At 45.1% G+C, this 23,294-nt stretch overlaps 1 protein-coding gene across 3 annotated transcripts in view; it reads left to right on the top strand.

The window, feature by feature from the left end:
• CREBBP (CREB binding protein) overlaps positions 1–23,294 on the top strand; it is a 154,087-nt gene that overhangs the window by 89,084 nt on the left and 41,709 nt on the right. For 2 of the 3 annotated variants that reach the window (XM_049903809.1, XM_049903808.1), the window contains 13 exons: positions 47–287; positions 1,601–1,714; positions 10,029–10,271; positions 11,774–11,876; positions 12,209–12,355; positions 13,350–13,467; positions 15,056–15,227; positions 15,572–15,616; positions 17,633–17,757; positions 18,330–18,518; positions 19,995–20,405; positions 21,785–21,964; positions 22,967–23,156. In XM_049903809.1, the coding sequence (XP_049759766.1) occupies positions 47–287; positions 1,601–1,714; positions 10,029–10,271; positions 11,774–11,876; positions 12,209–12,355; positions 13,350–13,467; positions 15,056–15,227; positions 15,572–15,616; positions 17,633–17,757; positions 18,330–18,518; positions 19,995–20,405; positions 21,785–21,964; positions 22,967–23,156 (2,278 nt within the window). The remainder of the gene's footprint in view (positions 1–46; positions 288–1,600; positions 1,715–10,028; positions 10,272–11,773; positions 11,877–12,208; positions 12,356–13,349; positions 13,468–15,055; positions 15,228–15,571; positions 15,617–17,632; positions 17,758–18,329; positions 18,519–19,994; positions 20,406–21,784; positions 21,965–22,966; positions 23,157–23,294) is intronic. The other variant, XM_049903810.1, reaches the window with a different exon arrangement.

Here is a 23,294-nt window from a genome sequence, read left to right as displayed (position 1 = left end):
AGCTTATTTAAATGTTTTGATTTTTTGTTTGTTTCTTTTCTTTCAGTCTCAGATGCAAACGTCAGTGGGAATTGTATCAACACAAGCAATTGCAACAGGCCCCACTGCCGACCCGGAGAAACGTAAACTGATACAACAGCAGCTGGTTCTACTGCTCCATGCCCACAAATGTCAGCGGCGAGAGCAAGCCAACGGCGAGGTCCGGCCCTGCTCCCTCCCCCACTGTCGAACCATGAAAAACGTTCTGAATCACATGACACATTGCCAGGCTGGGAAAGCCTGTCAAGGTGGGTGCCTTTTGCTGAAATCCTAGTGGCAGGAAGTTAGGATGGAATATGTCTTTATCATTCTTAAGCAGCTCTCTTGTCAGTAAGAGAGCAGCAGTCTAGTGCTGCCTTCCTTTTTGGAGGAGCCTAGAACATGTTGCTTGGGTCCCCACACGTCGACCCCTCATACGTCACAGGAATGCTCATCTGCTGAGGCGAAAGGCGGTTGGGTTCATAATGGTCTGTGAACGTAGGCTGGATGAGGCTGTGTCCAGTGTTTATTCTTTTTCTTCTTCTTCCCTCTGTAATGGAAGACATCTGTCACTTCTTGAACACCGTCTTTATCGCAAGCATCTAGATCATGGTTTTCTTTTGAGCCACATAGGGTATACCCACACTGACGCGCACGCCCCTCCTGGACTCAGAGCATCTGTCTTGCACCTGTTTCCTGTGTTCTGACTACCGGGGCCTGCTCCCTTGCCCCTCTCCCTTTTGCTCTTGAGGCTCATCAGAAGGACAGCAAAGCTGTCCTGCTGGCTGGCTTTCAGTGCAGTGGTGGCTGGGAGCTGCATGGACGCGCATCATCCTGCTGCCTCCTTTGTCCCCTCTTGCGGCAGATGCCTCAACTCTGCTGGAGGGATGTTTCAGACCCAAAGCTGCCTTCCCTTTAGTCCTTGTCCTCTTTCCTTCTTTTCTTACTCATGCTCACAAGCTTTGGGGAATTCTCTCCCTACCTTCCCTCTCTCTGTGACATTTGTGAGTCCCCAGAGTAGCCCAATCATGACAGAGAAGCAAAGGGGGGCAAGGCTAGACCCTGAGAAAGAAAGTACAACACCATGTACAGAAATGGAGACAAAGATGAGAAACCAGGTTCTTTACCCTCTGACGTCCTTTAAACAGCGCCTGGGGGCCCTTCAGAATCTCCAGACTTCTCATTTGCTTCTCTGTAGTTCTTCAACTAGTGTTTAGATGGTTTTCGTCTTTAAACATAATTTCAAATTTTATATTAGTGACAATACAGAACTATAATTTGTTCTGTCTTTTACTGCAGTTGCGCCATATTTCAGGTTCAATAGTTTTTGTTTTGTGGGCTGAACCTTAACTACCCATCATTCATAACATTGCTTCTATGGGAAGTTTTTATTTGGAATTCTCCATAGTCGCCTTACAAACGTTTTGGAAAACAGCCTGTTTGTAAGTTGAGGACTGCTATACTGTGTTACGGTTACACTTGTTACCATTTTCTTATGGACTCTGGCATTATAACTTAGGTATAATGGAAAGTGTGACGATTTGGATAGAAAAATAACATCTCGTTGTTTTTCTGGTCATAGTTGCCCATTGTGCATCTTCACGACAAATCATCTCTCATTGGAAGAACTGCACACGACATGACTGTCCTGTTTGCCTCCCTTTGAAAAATGCCAGTGACAAGCGAAACCAACAAAGTAAGTGAGCACTGGGGGTAGAGAAGTCTGGAGATGAGAAAATGAGCTATTTCTAAAGAGAATACAGAGGAGCATTTAGGAAGCAGGGCAGAATTCACTCGCCACCAAGTGTAGTGGCCAGCAGGGGTACTTGAGGTAGAGACATGCAGGACACAGGGTCAAGTTAAGGCGAGTGGACTTGTCCCCATGGACGTAAATGACCTGGTAGATGTGGAATTCTGTTTACTGCCTCTCCACTTCCCTGCCCCCCACTCGCATACATGTGAATTCAGTAATGATAGAGCAGTAAAGAAGAGGAAAGCCGCTTTAACTAATCAAAGAGCCAAGGTAAAGATTCTCCATGTTCCTTTATAAATACTTAGTATCTGAAGGATTTGAATGCAGGGTCACTGTTGTTTTTAGCTCCCATCAAGTCAGACCCTGACGCGTGGCAACCCCACGTACAACAGAACAGAACACTGCCCAGTCCAGCGCCATCCCCATGATCGGTTGCAGATGGGGCATTGTGATTCCTAACATTTTCACTGGCTTGATTTTTGGGTCATTTATTGTGGCAGGGATTTTATGGGGGGAAAACTTCCTTTGGAATTGGAATCCCCTTATCCAAAAGTAAGTTTTGAAGGTATTCTAGGAGAGCCTATCAGCCTAGGTCAGTCTCACATCCCACAGGTAGACTTATGTGAAGGTTTTCGTCCTACCCAGTGAAGTGCTTCCCAGCCCTATTTGCGTAACTGACAATTTGTGCAGCTTCAGGTTGGGAGTCTCTGCCCCGGGACTGGCCCCCTCCTGATCGCTCCCATTGTTGTGCTATCTTCCAAATCAGCTGTGTAGCCCCAGAGCAGGTGGTAAAACATGACCCTTTTAGTCAGGAGGCCTGAGCAGTGGCTTTGGGACCACCTCCCCTTCGTAGGCATCAGAGCTGAGCACGAAGCAGCAGGAAGGTTGAACATCGCTTCCAGTTATGCCCTCTTCCCATGGTGTCAGAGAGAAAGCTCTACTCTTGGTGTGTCCCACAATTGGCCAGTTCAGAAGGTGCCCTCAATCTGTTACCCTCTTGCCTGGACTGCTCCCAAGCAGCTCTTCCAGCACAGCCATCTTCATCTCATTCGTGCCATCTCTCCACCCTACCCTGTTTGCGTTTTAAGTGTTCATCACTTTCATTCTTCTTGATCATCTTTCGCAAGACCTCAATACCACTGGGAGAAAATGTGCTACTTGTCTTTCTGGTTGTTTCCAAGTGGTGCAGTGGTGTGGGAAAAGGCCAAGAAGCAGACTGTTCCTCAGGGTCCTGAGGAGTGGTGTGCCCACGACCGCATGCAGGGTCTCCCCCTGCGCAGGAGTGCAGCACTTAAAGCAGGGTGTCTGCATCGTGGAGGAAGAGAGCTCTGGGGGTCGACCTGTGACTTCTCTGCCCACAAAAAGAGTTATAGTTTCCTTAAAAGTCAGCTTCCTGAATCTGTTAATTTTTTTTTTTTTTTAATTCACATACGCAGTTTCCCAGGACATGTCTTATATAAAGTGAAGTTCTAGGAGCCTGGGACTTCTAGAACCAGACATTTGGGACAATTATTCTAGTGGAATACAGTTTGTTTTCCCTCCAAGTTAGTGTAAAACTCTTTTTTAAACTAGTATGTTGTGATGGTTACAATCTTTTGTTAGAAAACATTTAATATTAAGAAGTAATAGGCTTCTTAAGTGCTAAGGTATTCATCGTACAGTTTGGAGTTGTACAGTAGGAATTTCATGAATAAATACTGCTGAGTAGCAATGAGCAAAGACTTTACTCTTTTAGTTTGGGGATATGGCTTTTCTGGGATCTTTTGTTGTTTAATGTATACTGCCATGGTGATTGTAAACCTGGATCTTTTTCATTTTTTGAGAAACACGTGGTTTTAATTTTTAAAAAGGAAAAGAAATTTATTTGCATGTGTGGTTTTATGAGTTTTTTTTGTGTGTTGTTGTCTCTAACATGCTTACAACTGCCTGAGTATTGTGAAAATTGATTCAGTGCGTACTCTCAAGTGGTTAGTCATAGCATAAGGTGTAACCAGGGCAATTTTATAATACAATGTTATCAAGAAAATTTAGATCTTTGCTCAAGAGTTGGGTAGTCTCTGATGAAAGCACTGAATTTGAACATTGGAAATACTCAAGTTGAGTTTCAGCTTGGAGTGTGTTCTTTTCGGCTCTACCACTATAGATTTGTGAGAACACGGTTGTACAGTGTGGTGAGTGAGGAAGTTTCGGCGGTACCTGTTCTATACATTTTGTTGGTGTTTCTCCTGAAGCTGATGAGGTGCTAGCCCTGGGCCCCGGGGTGGGACGCACGGCCCCTCCCTCCAGGAGCCTGAAGTCGGGTGCCAGACAGAAGAGTACATGCACTAAAGATGGTGGGGCGATGGGGCACACGGGGGAGCAGGGTAGAGACCAGTCAGAACTATCGGCTGTCCTTGACTTTTACACAGGGAAAGGAGCTTGATGGAGCCTGCTTTAGATAAAATGACAATGGAAGAACATTTTAGACAGCAGGGACAGTTGTCAGCACAGCTCATAGTCTGTGAGGGGATGGATCTAACCAAACTCGGAGGTTCATGTGCAAGGAGATGATTAGAGGGTGAATGAGACCCCTGGGGACAGTCTGCTGAGGCCCACCTATGCCTGCACCATGGAGGGTGTGCCCAGGCGCCCTGCAGGGCTGTGCTTTTGGGGAGCACTTCCCGCAGATGCCAACATCCCACCGTCTGGCAGCTTTAATTGGTGTCTCTACTGAGAAGACCTGCCAAAGTCACCATAGGCTAACCTGGTGTTCTTTGAAATGAAATCCAGACCCTGGGCTCCCTTTTTGGCCTTTGTGGAGATTTTTTAAATTTTTTCTTTGAATTTTTTTCTACAGATTCTGTAAATCACCGATCTTAAGGTATCCATCCCTGCAGCGATATTCCATGTGTATTGAATAAGTGGGACTCTTCAGGTGTACGCCAAGTGGGTCAGCCCTGGCATCTGGTTCCAGTGGGTTCCAGTGCCCACGGCAGCATGGGGCCTGTGCTGACCCATTACCACGTCTCCTGGTAGAACTGAACCTGCCTCACTGGGAAGATTCTTGCTGCTCAAAGCAAAGTCCTCAGATTAGCCTTCTGGGCATTTCTAGGTTGCTGATTAGAACCCTAAAAACTTGGGCCCCTTTCCCTGTGTCCTGAACTGGGATTTGCATTCTCACAAGCTCCCACATGATTGGGATGTACATTGAACAGCTCAAAGTGCCTCAAAGGGTGGTGTCTGTGCTGGAGCTGTTGTGAAGGTTTGAGGCCACCTGGCCATGAATTCCCAGCTCAGAATCCTATGAGGAGGTCACAGTGTGGGCTACAGCATCTGCCCCAGCCCAGCGCTGCCCACTGTAGCTGCTGAGTCCATACCAATCCATGGCCACTCCATGTGGGCAGACTAGAACTTCTCCATAGGGTTTTTAAGGCTGTGACCTTTTGGAAACAGATCACCGGGGCTGTCTTCGAGGGCCTCTGGGTGGATTTGAACCCCAACTTTTTGGCTGGTAGTCAAGCGCCTCGCCATTTGCACAGCCATGGACCTGTCCATAGCCACGCTCACGCCCCATTACATTGTTTGATGTCTGTAGTCCTTTAGCCTACTGCTGGGACACCTCTGTGGGCTCGGTATTCATGGCCTAGCCTGGCTCTTTTTTCTCTTTTTAGGCACCTCTGATTGTTTAAAATTCTTTCACTACATTGAGCCAAAATCCACCTCCTTAAAACTTCTTCCACCCATAGAGTAGCCTTTCTGGGTGCCCAGTAAATGTGTGGTGAACAGACTCTTTGTTCTACTGGCAAGCTCTTCACAGGCCTCTAGACACCTCTTGGTGTTCTGTGGTGGACTAAGATAAGGGGGCAGTGGAGCATAATGACTGTAAGGAAGGAGCCAGGGGGCTTTGTTTGCTGCATTTGAAGGCCAAACAGTCTTTAGTGATATGTTTCATCAGAATAACTTTTCCTTTGCTCTTCTGGGTAATATAATATTGCCCCCTTCTGAATCTCTTAGCTTCTAAAGGAAACATTCTGTTTGAGGGCTTGTGTGTCCTTGATGGGTAGTTTCTGTGATGCGAGTCCCACCACTTGGACTTGGCATCAGTACGTGCTGTGGAAGGAAGTGTATCCTGGCCTACAAGGCCTGCTAGGGACATTCTAGCGCAACTCTTTCAATAGAAACCTAAGTGGTGACTATATGGTAGCTGCTTTGTCTGCTAAGCAATGTCTTTCCTCCCCACCCTACCCCCCCCTTACAGAGCATTAAAATTTATTGTTTCAGTTTTTCATTGAATTTCCCAATTGAATCCACTTTTATTGAGAATGATTGGGAACTAAAGTTTTCTGGTTAATTGAATGTTGCTAGCCAGCAGTATGTTCCTTACATGGAACCTGTCAGTAGAGCGGTCTTTGTGTGGGATGTGGGGCACCACCTGTCCCTTACGACAAGTGACAGATGAGTCCTGGAAATGCCCAGTCTGAAACGTGGCCTTTGTTTTCATAGGCTCTGGGCTTCTAGTGGAGCTACACCAGGAAGGGAGCGGTGAGGCAGAGGAAGTATTGGTGGCAGGGTGCCGGGGGACGGGTCGCAATATACTGATAGCAGAAATGGCAGCTCATCAGCAAGGAGAAGACCCAGGTCTGGTGTATTAGAGAGACTGTGGCGTTACAGCGTAAAGGTTGATCGTGTGTGAGAGGTGACTGTAGACGCTAAGAAAGGAAAGAAGATGTGAAGACAAGAGGTTTTGACATGGAGGGAAATGTCAGTCCTGTGGAAAACTGACTTATGTAGACGGCCTCATTCTTAGTGATGCCAGGTAAGTGAAGCTTTGCTGTACTTAATGCAACTTTTCAGCCCAAAGGCACACAGTTTTCCAGTACTGGGTGGGAGGGAGGACCTTGTGGCTTTCCATCATCATGTAGACTACCGCCAGGACTCCCATGAACTCCTGTGAGCTCTGTGTTGGGGTTTGACCCAGGCACTGTGGCTCAACAGAAGTGGTCTCCCATTGATCCTGCTCTGTGGGGAAGCATGGGGAGGGTGGGATGAGCAGAATTTTTTTGGAGACAGGGTCCAGAGCTGCAGTTTTACATTCTTTAGGTGACTATTAGATGGATTTGTCCTCTCTCCCAACAGGCCCTAAGCTCCGTGAAAGCAGAGAATATTTTTGCTTACCACCATACCCCAGAACCTAGCAGAGTAGTATGTACTCAGTTAATGTGATCAATGAAAGAAAGAATGAGTGGGTGAATGCATGAAGTGTACATGCCTGTAGAGAGCCAGTGACCCAGGAGACGCTGTGGGAATTCAGAGAAAGACTGCTGTTGGCCAAGAGACCAGGAGAGCTGTCACTGAGGGGTGCTAGGGTCGTGAGGTGGCAAAACAGAGTTCCTGATGGCTTCTCCTAGTAACTCCGCTTTCAGTCAGCAGTCCCTCCATTAAAAAAAAAAAAAAAAAACAAACCTGTTGCCGTCCAGTCGATTTCGACTCGTAACGACCTTATAGGACAGAGCAGAACTGCTCCATACGGGTGCCTGGTGGTTTCAGACTGCCAACCTTTCTGCTGGCAGCTGTAGCTCTTAACTCCTACACCACCAGGGTTTCCAGTTCCTCCCTAGTAGATCCCAGGTTCCTTTACCTTAAGTCATTGTGTCATCAAGTAGCATCATTTGGGCCATATTTAAACGTTAGAGGCCTTTTTTGTGTGCTTGTGATTTGTTTTCCATGCTTCAGAATTTCTAGAATTGTCGGGTTCTAAATGCTTAGTAGTCTTATAGGTATATATTTTCTTTAAAAAAATACAGAAAACTTTTAAACGTTTACATTTAGAAAATGAATGCTTTCAACACAGACGCAAGATACACTGACCATGTCCGCAGCTTCTAGCAGTGGCCTTAGCCTTGGAAGTGGTGTTCACTATAAGGTGGGGTATTTTGGCCAAACAAGTAACATTTTGGGAAATGCAGATAAAGGTAGAATATAGTAAGAAGAAGTCCTTACTAAAGTTCAGTAGTCATGCGCCATAATGTCTGTTCAGACAACATCCAACCGCATATACATCCGTGGCCCCAGTATTAACCTACTTACCCTGTATATTACCTTGTAAGGTATATTAGCTAAAATACAGTGCTGTATGTGTACAGTATATCTCATAAAGCTTTGCAAAGTCTCCAGGTTACAAATGTCCAACACAAACCAGCCTCTGTAAAGCAATTATATTAACAATTCGAGGTACATGCAGTGTTCGTAATAATAAATGGGTGTTACTTTGCAATGCGCATCAAAACATTATTATTACCATATTATTGAAGACGTTTTAGTGTATCTGGAAGTGTTTCTTTAATGTTTTTTTATGCATAGAAAGGAATACAATATACTATATATTATGACAGACATTTGAGTAACATTAGATATGAACTGCACCTAACTGTTCCGACTTACATACAAATTCGACGTAAAGACAGACTTAGGAATGGAACTCGTTGAAATCTGGGGACTGCCTGTACATAATACGGTATTTGCACAACGTCCAAATCACATAACTTCCTATTTCACAGAATGTATCATGGATATTAAGCGATGCATGACTGATTGCATCTTCACCCAGAAACGAGCCACAGAGATTCCTTTTTTTTTTCCTTTAACTTCCTCTCTACAGTTGGTTGCTGTATGTATCAGATGTAATCCAGGGATACAAAAAAAAGTGATTAAAAAAAAAAATTACCCCAGTTTTTACTTTCCTTTTCACCTCATAGTTCTGTTAAGAAATTGAGCATGTCAGTTTCAGGAGTGTGATAGACACATCTTTAAAGTTTAACTATTAGAAAAAATATTTTTAAAGATACTGTACATGGCTTATCTCCAATATATGTCATAAAATGTATCTTGGGAATTGCTTTATTTATAATAATGAGGTGCTTGAGGTATGTAATTATATCTAATGAGCATTAATGAGTTTGAGATCGAAATATCCTTATTAGAAAAGTGAATAATATGGAATGTGTAATTACCAAGGAAATTTTTAAACACATTTTGGTTTAATTATGTTGTTCAGGTAAGTATTTGAGTTGTTTATGTTATAGCAGAACTTATGGTTGAATATGAGAATACTGCTGGTAAACATAATGGTGTAAATTTGAAACAGAGGCTTCATGATGGTGTTTTATGTATCAGAGATCATACATTCAATGTCAGTTTTATATAAACTCTTGTTTACAACATGACACTGAAGTTCGGGGGAGTTAAAAAGAAAGGAATTCTTAAGAGTGAGAATAAATAGCATGCCATATGATAAGTGCTCAGTGGATGGATGGATGTGTGGATGGATGATGGGTGAAATGACCAAGGATATACAGGTTTGGGATCACCCCTCAGTTAACTCTGAAGTCCTTAGGATTAGAGTTCTTTCTTTCATCTGCTGGGACAGCCATAGGGAATGTCGTCATGCCCCACCTGCAGGCCCAGGCAGTGGCCACCAGTGGTGCCTACCTGAGGCAGAGCCTGCTCCTGAATCTCAGAGGTACTGAGGTTGCACTTAAAAAAATGAAAATCCATGCAGGGTCTCCAGGCCTCATTCTCATCCGTTAATTTCAGCCAGACCAGGCAATCAATTAAGTACACTGTTGAACAGTTTCATGTAGCCAGAGAGCCCAGCGTGGTACCCTCCTGTGCAGGAAGCCTGTAGGGAACATTTGTTGTTAATGTCGTCATTATACACCTGAGTTTCAAGGAAATATGGTTTTACTGTTTGGAAGATCACTTCTTAGACTTATTAATAAATAACAGAAGTGACCAGTCTGCTCCTTCTGTTAATCCGTCTGTACCTGTGCAGGTGAGCAGTGAAGGACCCAGATAGAGAGGCAGCACTAGGGGTGTCCTTAGTTCATCACAGAGGGGGCTGCAACCCCAAATAGTAAAAAACAAAACAAAACGTTTTCATTGTGACACATTTGCTACTTCCTGGGACAGACTCCTCATGAGTCTACAGACTCCAGTACTTGTTAATTTTTATTAAGGGGTCTCTGATTTTATGGTCTGTTGCTTTCTGAGTTGGAAGCTTGATTTTCCACTATCGCCAGGAGAAGACATGAGTAGAGCAGTGTTCTTCACAGGGAGCAGCCTTCCTTTCAGCACAGCTCCTTTCCTGGTAGCCTTAGCAGAAGGCTTTCTGGCAGAGCCTTTTGGTAACATTCTATTTGCTCCTCAGTAGTTTTTAAATCATTTGTGGGCTTCTCCCTTTTACTTACCTTTTCGTTTGTTTGTCTGTTTGTTATTGTAGCCATCCTGGGGTCTCCAACTAGTGGAATTCAGAATACAATTGGTTCTGTTGGCACGGGTCAGCAGAATGCCACTGCTTTAAGTAACCCAAACCCCATAGACCCCAGCTCCATGCAACGGGCATACGCTGCGCTTGGACTGCCCTACATGAACCAGCCCCAGACACAGCTGCAGCCTCAGGTTCCCGGCCAGCAACCAGCACAGCCTCAAACTCACCAGCAGATGAGGACGATCAACCCCCTGGGTAGGTGAAGGAAGCCACTCACACAAACCTCTTTGGTCAAGCAGAATGATAGCTTGTACTGGAACCTAAGTCCGTTTTCAGTTATTTGCACTTTAAAGTCAAAATTATTTGGGTATATATTATGGTGGTATGGAGCCCTTGTGGTGCAGTGGTTAAGCATTCGGCTACTAACCAAACGCATCAGCTACTCCTTGGGAACCCTGTGGGGGACTTCTGCCCCGTCCTATAGGGTCGCCATGAGTTGAAATTGACTCGATAGCAGTGGGTTTGGGTTTTTATGCTGGTATGGTGTCTTTTAAGTGGCCACAATAAAAATCTTCCAGGAGAAAGCTAAAGAATCTGATACAAGGAAGACATCACATGCTTGTGCAAAGAATCGCATTTGTGAATGAACCAGCATTTCTGTTGCCTGCCTGCTGCACTGCCTCTGGTGGACAGTGTTTGTGCAGAACGTTTCCAGGGGCTCAGAATCCAGAGGCTCAGGTGAAGGCTCTGCTGGGCCCGGTCGCTGGCACTCAGTGGAAGGAGGCAGTGCAGGTGGTCTGCTGACTCCCAGTGCATTGTAGTTGTGTCTGCCTCACAACGGAAGTGCCTGCCTGGATTTGAGTGGCTTAACAGGACTCAGAAATACCCCCTGTCTCAGGCGTCTAGATGTTTTAGTGTTTTCCCATGTCATCCCAACCCATTATCTGACGGTTTGGGCCATTTGCTCATACATCTCCACAGTTTTTCCATCTCTGCATATTGTCTCTATAATATTTTTCTTTAAATTGCATAGTCCTTTTAAACTTAGACATAAGCTAAGCGGCAGTGTCTGTGAGGTCATAGTTTTGTTGTGCTAGTTTTGTTTTTTTCCTAATAGATGTTAGAATAAGTATTATACTCTTAAAAATGGCCAGTTAAGATCATCTCATGTATTCTTTTTTTGTGAAACACTCCCTCTGGTGAATATCTAATTTATACTAGCACAGGGACTGGGCTAGAGTCCTGAGACCTGGGTTATGACCTGACCCCACCCCTTATTGGTGATTTGCAACAAGACCATTAACCTCTCTGAGCCTCAACTTTTTTTACTTTAAAATGAAGTCATTAGACAAATTGACATAAGTTTTTTTCCCTGCTCTTAAGAAATTCTGTAATTTTATTTTCTGGTATGTTCACAAGGATGTGTGGCAGGCCAGCTTAGTTGTTCAGAGAATGATAGTAATGGATCCAGATTCCCAGTGTGAAGCTGCAAATGGGTTATTTCTGAATTTTTCCACAGCTGTAGAGTACACATTTACTAGCAGCTGGCCTCCGTAGAAATGCCTTATTCTGATCCCAGCGGCGAGAAGCTCCCCGCTAAATCTGTGCACGCCTGTCCCCAGTGCTGGACACATGGCTCCCAGACCCCCAACACATCAGAGTCACTTGTTTGTGTTGTTGTGTTGTCTATCTGCTTTCAGAACTTTGAAGCATATAATTGAGGAGTTGATCAATTTCTCTTCCTTCTTGTTTTAAAGGAACTAACCCAGTGAACATTCCAGCAGGAGGAATAACAACAGATCAGCAGCCACCAAACTTGATTTCAGAGTCAGCTCTTCCAGCTTCCCTTGGAGCCACAAAGTAAGACCCATGTTTCAGCTTGCTCATATAGGGGTGATGGTCAGGCACGAAAGTGGTCTGTGGGGATTCACAAGGCTTTGTGATTATTTCTGAATGTGTGGCAGAGAAAATAGTTTGAGCAGGGTGGTAGATGGAGATTGATTTTTTTTTTTTTTTAATAAGTGTACAGCAGGTAATAGATTAAACATAATTTAAATTTTGTTATATGTGTGTCACTGGGCTCTCCTAACAAACTTTTTCACAGTCATGTGTGATTGAAGAAAAACCTTACTTAAGGAAGCATATTTGAGTCTTTTCAGTAGATGGATGAGGTCTCCTTGTTTTTACCTTAGCCCACTAATGAATGATGGCTCAAACTCTGGAAACATTGGAACCCTCAGCACTATCCCAACAGCAGCACCGCCTTCCAGCACTGGCATTCGGAAAGGCTGGCATGAACACGTCACTCAGGACCTGCGTAGCCATCTAGTGCATAAACTGTATGTACCCATGATTCATGCGTGGTATGAACATTCTGTGGCTGAAAGTGACACAACAGCTTTGTAGTCCCATGGATGTCTGATTTCATGCCTGAGTCATCCGCTGTTCCAGGAATGACAGTACCCTGTCTGCTAAAGAGGGTCACATGCTTGTTTTAGGGGCCACAGCCACCACCTAGGCCCCACGTCGGGAGGGTGGGGGTCGAAACATCAGTGGCACTCTGCACTGCAGAGTGGCGTGACTTTGGCCAAGTCACAGAGGCAAGGATCCCCAGTGAGGCCAGGAGGCCTGTTTTCAGAACTCTGGGATGCTTGAGAGGGGTTGGGGTTAGAGCAAGCACTTTTCCTTCTAAATGCGACTCAGGATTATCGCTGTGGAGAATCCTGTGAATCAGGGAGTTTGGGGCTGGTAAGGACAGGTGGCTTGGCAATACCACCATCCAGCAAGTGGCTTTCTTGACCCACTTGCAGGTGGAGTTAGCTAGATTCTTGTGGTATTATTTCCTTCCTTAATTTAACAGTGGACTCAAACATACCAACAATCATGAAGATGGTGCGGGACCGCCAACGTTTCATTCTGTTACGCATAATGTCGTCATGAGTCAAGATCTGACTCGACAGCAGCTAACGACAACAACAAAATGTTAATCAAATTATTTTTTTGTAATAGTTTAATAATTGGGAACTTGAAGTCATGTCATTTTTGTGACTGACACATCACTTATTTGTTAGTAGTAAAATGTGGATGTGTTCAGCCTGCAGATAGGCTGACAGGTCAGTACTGTTTCCAGGGAGTGGCTTCATTTGTGCACATGCAAGGCACGTCTGTCGACTAGGCAAGAGCAGTCGGGACCCCACAGCGAGGTGCTACCGTAGGTACACAGGCCGCTCCTCATTCACGTTCCATGCCATGTACGAAACGGCAAGATGCTAATCTTGTAGTTACTATTCGACTGCTTTGAAAGAAGGTTGATGAAGTGTGTTTTTCTTCCAGCGTCCAAGCCATCTTTCCAACCCCTGATCCAGCAGCACTGAAGGATCGCCGCATGGAGAACCTGGTAGCCTATGCTAAGAAAGTGGAAGGGGACATGTATGAGTCTGCTAACAGCCGGGTAAGTTGCCACATGATGTTCCAGCCTCTGCAATGTGAACATGTTCAGCTGACACCTCACCTTGAGGAGGCGGACCAGAGAGACTTCGCAGTAGGTGACACGAGAAACTATGAATGTAGACACACAGAGGTGAATGAGCTGCATAAAATTCCGTTACATCCGTGGGGTAGACTGTGGGATAATGGCTGTGCTCAGTTGCCGGCAGTGAATGTCTGAGGAGAGGTTCAGTTGTGGAATGAAATACAATATGCATTTAGTACCTATTGGCTTTGCCGTTGAGTCGATTTTGACTCCTACAAAAGGATGTTTACCTGTGTTTTATTGACTACGCAAAGGCATTCAACTGTGTGGATCATAACAAATTATGGATAACATTGCAAAGAATGGGAATTCCAGAACACTTAATTGTGCTCATGAGGAACCTATACATAGATCAAGAGGCAGTTGTTCTCAGAACAAGGGGATACTGATTGGTTTAAAGTCAGGAAAGGTGTGCGTCAGGGTTGTATTCTTTCACCATACCTATTCAATCTGTATGCTGAGCAAATAATACGAGAAGCTGGACTATATGAAGAACGGGGCATCAGGATTGGAGGAAGACTCATTAACAACCTGAGTTATGCAGATGATACAACCTTGCTTGCTGAAAGTGAAGAGGACTTGAAGCACTTACTAATGAAGATCAAAGACCACAGACTTCAGTATGGATTGCACCTCCACATAAAGAAAACAAAAATCCTCACAACTGGACCAGTGAGCAACATCACGGTAAACGGAGAAAAGATTGAAGTTGTCAAGGATTTCATTTAACTTGGATCCACAATCAACAGCCATGGAAGCAGCAGTCAAGAAATCAAAAGACGCATTGCATTGGGCAAATCTGCTGCAAGGGACCTCTTTAAAGTGTTGAAGAACAAATATGTCACCTTGAAGACTAAGGTGTGCCTGACCCAAGCCCTGGTATTTTCAGTCACATCATATGCATGTGAAAGCTGAACGATGAATAAGGAAGACTGCAGAATAATTGACGCCTTTGAATTGTGGTGTTGGCGAAGAATATTGAATATACCATGGACTGCCAGAAGAACGAATAAATCTGTCTTGGAAGAAGTACAACCAGAATGCTCCTTGGAAGCAAGGATGGCGAGACTGCGTCCTACATACTTTGGACATGTTGTCAGGAGGGATCAGTCCCTGGAGAAGGACATCATGCTTGGCAGAGTCCAGGGCCAGCAGAAAAGAGGAAGACCCTCAATGAGATGGATTGACACAGTGGCTGCAACATTAAGCTCAAGCGTAACAATGATTGTAAGGATGGCGCAGGGCCAGGCGGTGTTTCGTTCTGTTGTGCATAGGGTCGCTATGAGTCAACTGACTCGACAGCAGCACCTAACAGCAACACCCTAGTGTCTGATAAAGTCCTATAGGAATTCAACAAGAATTTGGGCTTTTGGTTTATTAGTTACAAGTGTGAACACTCACCTTGCCAGTGTATGTAAATTTAAAAGTTCATTTAGTATGTTAGAACACAGGAAACATTGTTTTGTACAGTCTTCACAGCTTAATATTGGATTTTGTTGCTTTTTAGGATGAATACTATCATTTACTGGCAGAGAAAATCTACAAGATTCAAAAGGAACTAGAAGAAAAGCGGAGGTCACGTTTACATAAGCAAGGCATCTTGGGTAACCAGCCAGCCCTACCAGCCCCAGGGGCTCAGCCCCCCGGGATTCCGCCAGGGCAGCCCGTGCGACCTCCAAGTAAGGGCCTCACGCCTCCTGCCAACCCTCATCGGTTTGCTTGTTTTTTCCTCTGTGTTTTGGGTATATCACCAAGAATATAGAGTTATAATCTCAGCCTCTGCTTTGGAAACTGTATGTTTTAAGCTGTTTGTATTGTAATGAAGTGAGCTGCATTTTGGCTGTATTTGAATGTCAAGTTTTTCTTGTGGGAAGATCCTTTAAATGGTATGCCATCTTCAGAAAACACTGTGCCTTTGGAACTTTTGACTATGTTTTCCCCGTAAGTTTGAAGTCCTCACAGAAAATCCCTTATTTCTAAACCAGAGATTGTTTTAAGTAACCAGTTTTTCCTGCTGTTGCAGATGGACCTATGGCCCTGCCAGTGAACCGCATGCAGGTCTCACAAGGTAGTTCACATCATCGTGAATTGACTTCCTCTTTCTTCGTGACTCTTTTTTCTTCCCCTTCTCATTGTGTTTTATTCCTTTCCATTCGCTTTTGTTGAATTCCGTTCCACGGGCAGTATGAATCTGCTGCATTTGGAGTTTTGGAGACCACACAAGGAAGCTCTCCAAAGAGATCAGAAGAAGGATTTAGTACCTTTTTTTTAAAAAATAGACAGGAGGACATCACTCTTAGGAAGAGGCCAAAAAAAAAAAAACCTGCATTCTTGGTGGGTGGAGGCACTGTTTTTGAATGTGTGAAAAGGAGCCCAGGCAGGAGGTCCAGGCCGGAGGTGCAGAGGTGCAGTGGTGCTCCGGGCTGCACAGGTATCCAAGCCCAGCGGGTGTCTGCTTAAGAAAGGTTTGTAGACGGAGATTCTGCATCAGGTTGGGCGGTGGGCACTGGTGTAAACAACCGCTCGTGGTTCTTTCTCCTGTTGAGGTTTTAGGGCTTTTGCTCAATTAAATCAGCTGTTTTTGTTGTGGGAGTTTGGGAAGGCCACATTTGAAAGCTTTTACAGCTCTTGACAGATTGAGACTTGAGCAGTAGGATGTTTTTACAGTTGTGAAACAGGTGGCAATCCAGAAGATCTAAGGAAAGAGGCCTTGCTGCTGTGTATAGGGCAGCTTGGAGGAGAGAAGAGTCCATTTAGAAAGTTGCAGTAGTTTTTCATACTTAAAAAGGCGTGGTAGATACACTGATATCAGAGAGAAAACTCTGGGACTGGTTTTGATGGACTAGAGATGAGGGGTGAAATAAGAAGTGGAGAGTGAGCCTCAGGAAAGTGCTGAAGAGTCTGCTGGGGGTGGCGTGGCCTTTGGTCTCCATAAGAGGATATTGCTGGTTTGGATATACTGAGGTAGCTTCTAACTAACCGCTAAAAGAGATGTTTCCCAGCTAAAGCTCACTTGCCAGTGCAGTCTTTGTGGTGTGGGTTTTTTATGGTGCAGTTCTTAGTACATCTTTTTCTCTTATTTAGTTAATAAAGTCCTCAAGGACAGAGGGAAACTTTTGCTTACAGGCTCCCTTGGAAGTCCTCCTGGGCCTGTGCTGACGCTCTGTGTTTGAGGTGACATTGAAGGTAGTGCCATGGGAGGCAGGGGTTCATTGAGACCCTTGCAGCTGACCCTGTGGTAAGATAGCACCTCCCAGAAATTCTCTCAAGGATTCTGGTTAGAACCCTGTGTCTGTCCTAGATAACTCGAACGGGCACTTACCTAGTACTTCGAGTTTATAGATTATTGTCATGTCTGGAGACATTCCATGTGGACAGGAGCTCCTGGGCTGGGGAGGGTAGACCATGAAAGGGAGACCTCTCCACTCTGCAGAGGAAGCTGAGACTGGGAACCGCTGACTCTGGGGTACTTTTTACACACTCAGGGTGCTTGGAAAATTAAAACAATGATTTGAGTCTTAAATCACAGCTTCCAGCAATGAATGTAAAAGTGTAACACCACGGGTGATCTGAACAGGCTTTCTGCAGGAGACAGAGCTCCAGAGGTGCTAGAGTGTTGCTCAAATGGTTAGGTTACCTAGGTGTGAATAATGCACTCAGCAGCCTAGAGTTGGGGTGCTGTCTTGGCCCGCATTCCTCCTCAGACTTTTCCTTTGTTGTTTTGCTTCCTGAGTCAGTGTGCTGCCTGTTTTCGGTGCCCCAGCAGCTCTGCCTCGGCTTCTTCCATCTGCATTTATCTGGCTTGCCACCCTTCTTTCTTCCTTCCCCACCACCCTCACCACCACATCGATACCATTTTTCTGTCACTGACTGTTTTGTGGAAGCTTGGAAAGTGTATGATACCTCGCTCAATATGCAGAAGCCTGTTACTGAGCCAGCTATTGTGATAACGGGATGATCGCCTTCAGTGTTACCTGTTGCCCGTGTGTTCCATCTTACTTTACCTCAGTTTTCTTGGCAGGCTACAATTCTCATTTGCTGTGGATGCTTTTCCCAATGAACCATTGTGGGTCCTTTTTTACAGGGATGAATTCGTTTAACCCAATGTCCTTGGGGAATGTGCAGTTGCCACAAGCCACCATGGGACCACGGGCAGCCTCCCCCATGAACCACTCTGTCCAGATGAACAGCATGGGCTCGGTTCCAGGGGTGAGTGCTTCAGCTTCCCTCAGTTGTGCCTGAGAAATCCCGAGCTTTAGTAAAGAAAATTCTTTAAGTAATCAAATTCACGTACTGTCTGGTAATTATATGATGCTTGCTCCCTTGAATTTGGGTTATGCTCTATTTCTCTACTTTTTTTTACTGTCTTCATTACTGAAATGAGAATTATTTGGCCTTGTTTATTTTTGTTAGAATGACACATTCCTAGGGGTTTGAGCTTGGTGAGAAGATAGGGGTCTAAGGATGCAGGAGGTGGTCTCAGTTATATGCCCAGGAGGGAATCATCAGCATCTGTTGACACCTAGAGCTTATTCTCCTCTTCTGCTTCCTAAACACTTCAGAGAAGTTGTAAAACCTGCGTTTTGAACTTTGTTCATGGGCAGTTTTGAAGTTGGCTTCTTAGGGAGAATGCACCAGAAAGCATGTAGAATTCTTAGGGAGTGGCAGCTCCCTCCCCACTTAGGAAGGGAAGGTTGAACCATGCACCTAGAATTTGAGTGGGTGGGCCAGGCCTCTGCTCTTACGAATGGCAGCCCTCAGGCTTGCTTGCTGTCTTTCAGGTGGCCATCTCGCCTTCCCGAATGCCCCAGCCCCCGAGCATGATGGGTGCGCACACCAACAACATGATGGCCCAGGCGCCCCCGCAGAGCCAGTTCCTGCCTCAGAACCAGTTCCCGTCGTCCAGTGGGGCAATGAGTGTGAACAGCGTGAGCCTGGGTCAGCCGGCCACACAGACGGGAGTGTCACAGGTACCATTCTCTCAGGTGGACCATGCATGCTGCCGCCGCCTCCCCCCCCCCCCCCCGCCACCTTGCTGACACGAGCAGATCTTGTTTCGTGGGAACTAGAATTCTAGAATAGGCATTTCATTTTCATGTACCAGCATCTCTTTATCCTTCCCCATTTGTCCTGCAATTTTTAACTGGTTTGGAATTACTGTTCTCATCTCTGGGTGAATGTCACGTAAAAGTGGAGTACATTGTAATTTCCTTGGTTTGCGTGCTTTTGTTTTGATTTTGGATATTTTAGTTGTCTTGTTTTTTGTTGGCATGTGTTAAATTCTGACCTTTATGTGTGATCCCAAGGGACACTGGGACTGAAGGGGCAGGGAGGGAGGGCCTGGATGTTCCCTCCTCGTGATTTTGCTGGGGCATCCTGTTGCCCATCTTGCCCAGTTAAATTCACACCAACTGGGTCTGGATCATTTGAGTGGCTCTCCTTGTTGGATGTGTTTTTAATTCTTCAACCTAAAGGTGAAGAGAACTACTTTCTGTATATCTAATTGCTTTTCTTTCCCTTTTGTTTTTGTAGTGCCTTAGGTTGCTGTTGTATATATATATGCACATATTTAAAACTGGTCAAATCTTCCCAAAAGATAAAATGCGTGCTTAAACTTTTTATCATAATTAATACTGAGTGAAAGTCGTTAAATATATTAGATTTACTCATGAAATAACTGTTCATTCTTATTTTCCATACATTTCTTGCTCTAGAACAGGGTTTGGCACACATTTTCTGTAAAGCCCCAGGTGGTAGATATTTTCAACTTTGCTGGACATAGGGTCTCTGTTTTCTGTTGTAGCACAACAGAGCCATACATGAATGCATGGGCGTGGCTGTGTTCCAAAAGCAGGCAGCAAGCCGGACTGGCCCACAGGCCTGTTGTTTGCCAACCCCTGCTCTAGAACGGTGCTTCAGAAGCCCTGCAGAGCTTCTAGCAGGTGTTTTTCAGATCCTCAGATTGAAGTTCTGTGTATTTGGGTGGGTCTCAGGCGGTCATGCTTTCAAAAAGATGGCAACTAATTCTGAGGTGTTGTCCCCATTTGAGAACAGCTTCACTGAAGCATTTTGGTGTCTCAATAATTTTTTTTGTTTTTATTTAACAAAAGGAGAAATACTTTTTCTGGTGGTCTAAACTGTGGATTTGTGTGACAAAGCATATGGCTAATAAGCTGATGTTTGTGTTTGTGTAAGCTGGAGGGCTTGGTGGCTGTATGATCAAAGCATGGGAGATGCCTGTAGCAATAGCTGTCAAGAAGTGCCCACTGTTACCAGCATGTGCCGTGTGCACCTTGGTGAATTCTCATAATTGGAATGTTCATGGGAACCAGCAAACACTACCAGGACGCCATAATCAGATTTTCATACATGTGATTTATTCACATCGATTGTCGCGTTTTCAGAGGGGAAGATGATGTTAACCTGTCTTCTTTTCTTCGGGACAGGTGCCTGGGGCTGCTCTTCCTAACCCTCTAAACATGCTGGGGCCACAGGCTGGCCAACTGCCTTGTCCACCAGTAACACAGTCACCTTTGCACCAGACGCCCCCTCCTTCCTCCACAGCTGCTGGCATGTCATCTCTGCAGCATCCGACACCGCCTGGGATGACCCCTCCCCAGCCAGCAGCCCCCACTCAACCATCAACTCCTGTGTCGTCTTCAGGGCAGACGCCCACCCCCACCCCCGGTTCAGTGCCCAGTGCCACCCAGACACAGAGCACCCCAACAGTTCAGGCCACAGCCCCAGCCCAGGTGACCCCACAACCTCCTACCCCCGTGCAGCCCCCGTCAGTGCCCACCCCACAGTCATCTCAGCAGCAGCCAACGTCTGTGCACGCCCAGCCTCCAGGCACACCGGTGAGTGCCACCCCAGTCGCTGTGGGCTGGAGCACCAGGAGAGACCCTCCCTGTAACGAGGCTCTTGGGAAGTTGCTGTAGCATCTTGGTGCAGCCCCAGGAAATATCTGTATGGTCATCAAATCATAACGAGTGGTGGCTTATTTCTGACATTGCCTGCAAAAGCTGTTTGGCAGGACGTGACTTAGGATTATCCTCCCTAAGTAAACTCGTTTTCAGAAATAAGTAATTATCAGGAGTCACCCATGGGTCGTTTTCAAGCTGTCTATATACAGGACTAGTGTGCTGCCGTTATCTATTCTAGATGTACCCCTTTTAATTCCAGTGGTGTCTCTCTGATGTGAGGGTATGGTGAACACTCATGTGCCCCTTTGCATGTGCTTTGGTGTTGCCTACCAGCCTTCTCTCCATACTAGAAAATCCTCTTATTTTTCATGAACTGAGATGGTGGAGCAGGCTTGTAATCCTGTGGTTCCAAGCTGCCCATTCACCCTTTAGGGTGAAGAGTCATGCTCATGAGCTGCTCACCACGCCCCACCAGCTGAGGCTGGGCTCTTCCAGGCTGGGCTAACCCTGCACTGCACCAGGGGCTCTAGAGGCTGGTCTCATCACCACCACATCTTCCTCCCTCGCTGTCTCTGAAACCTCAGGATCCATTTTCTTATCAGTCTTAATTTAGGCCTTCTTAATACGTTAACCTTATTTTTGGGCACTTAGGTTATAATAAGATGTCAACATTGAACCCCAGCAGTATCCCAAAATGGCACTGCTATTTATGTTTGTCCATGGAAATGTGGAGTTTAGTTTAATGTTATCGTATAGTTTAATGTTATCGATTGTTTACTTAAAACTTCGTTGGGTAAGACTTTGAAAATTTTAAGTTCTTTTAGTGCTTCCCTCTCTTATTGTTTGTTTACCTTGACTGTCCCTGCAGTAAATCGGCTGGTCACACTCTTTTCCGCATAAGCACTTTATTCTCTTACCTTCTTATAGACTTAAAAAAAAAAAAAAAAATAGACTTACATATTTATAATTCACTCTTTTACCAAAACCACATTAATGAACTTTTGGGAGGAATTCATTTTAAAATAGACAGTTCTCTGATTGAGATAGGAAACTTGCAGAAAATAATTTCATATCAAAATTTGGAAAGCACTTTCATCTCTTTTTTCTCAGCAAGAAGTGAGTTGTGTTTCTGACTGATGCTGACTTCCTCTAGAACTCCACTTTAACCTCTGTTCCTCATTTCTTTCAAATAGGGGTGCCTTTGTAGGTAACAGAAAATGTTAACAAGAAGTTATGTATTAGATGACCTATAGCGTCTAAGATCATTTATATTGTCTTGTTTACAAAGGTGCGTGATTTTCGTTTTTCCACAGCTTTCCCAGCCAGCAGCTAGCATTGATAACAGGGTCCCCACCCCATCCTCGGTGGCCAGCACTGAAACTGTTTCCCAGCAGCAAGGACCCGATGTGCCTGTGCTCGAAATGAAAGCAGAGGTCAAGACTGAGGAGCCCGAGCCCGAGCCTCGTGATCCTAAAGGGGAGGCCAGGTCTGAGGTGGGTTCTGTTCCTGCATGCAGAAGTATCCACAAGCCCGCCCTCCTGGATACATCAGTGGACAACCCCAACAGCAGATGCCCCTGGTTGTTTTTGTATTCTCTTTGAATACGGGTTCAAGTTGGAATATGTGGAAAGTAGGTTCGTTAAAAACAGATTGGTTATTCTTTAAATAGGAAGTATGGGTTTATTTTATTTTGCCAGAAATGAAGAACACCACAGCGTATATTTTTACAATTGTGAATCACCCAACAACTTTTTCCCTGGCATTCTCAGTCCATTTCTAACTCTGCAGTGGTGGACTACAGAAGGGATGTGTGCGTTTTCTCTCTGGCCGGTGGCAAAAGGTGAAACCTGGTGGACCATGGGCAGCATCCAGCCTGTAAATGTTTTATTTGGCCCACACAGTATTTTAAAAAATTGGGACAATGCAAAGAAAACTCCAGATTTCTGACTTCTCTTAAAAAACATGGGGCTCAGCCAGTGTTGTGCACACCCCCTTTGAGGCAGCAGTCTGCACCTGAGCCCCAGCTGGGGCCTTTGCTGGGGCCAACCGTCTGGTTTGCCCAGGTCTCTACTCTTCACTGCTGCCTTATACCATGCATGCTACTGCATTCACTTATTTTACCCAAAGCCACTCTCACCAACTGGCCTTTTGATCCCAGGCCCAGTTGTCAAAGATAACTAGAAAACAGCCATATGTAAAAATATTGAGCAGATGACAGGCATGTGTATGTAATTTTTTTTTGTTAGTACTCTCACATATAAATATTTTAAAACCAGGCCTGTAATTGTACTGGTGCTGTGTGGAAGTGACTCAGCTGACACCACACATGCTTCACTTCTGCTTCTGGGAGAAGAAAGGAAAGAGATGGGCACTCTGTCTAGGCAAAGCTTTTTAACAAGCCCATATGGATGTTCAAGAGTCTCCTGGCAAGGCTGAGTTGGAAGAAACGTCTTTGATATTCGTATGTCATTGTCTATAATTTTGTATTCCTCAAGATAATGGAGGAGGATTTACAAGGATCTTCCCAAATTAAAGAAGAAACAGACACAACAGAGCAGAAATCAGAGCCAATGGAAGTGGATGAAAAGAAACCTGAAGTCAAAGTGGAGGCTAAAGAGGAAGAAGAGAACGGTGCTAATGGAACAGCCGCCCAGTCAACATCGCCTTCGCAGCCACGCAAAAAAAGTAGGTCATGTTTCTTTAACTTCTTGAACTGTACTGCTTTTCCATCATATTGTGAGTCAATGCTGAGGATTAAAAGCTGAAACAAAACAATTCCATCTCCCCCTTTATCTTTCTTGCCTTGCCGTTCTCCAAGTTTTC

Source organism: Elephas maximus, chromosome 12 (assembly GCF_024166365.1).
Source record: "Elephas maximus indicus isolate mEleMax1 chromosome 12, mEleMax1 primary haplotype, whole genome shotgun sequence".
Classification (NCBI taxonomy): Eukaryota; Metazoa; Chordata; class Mammalia; order Proboscidea; family Elephantidae; genus Elephas; species Elephas maximus.
This window is presented reverse-complemented; position numbering and strand designations above follow the sequence as displayed.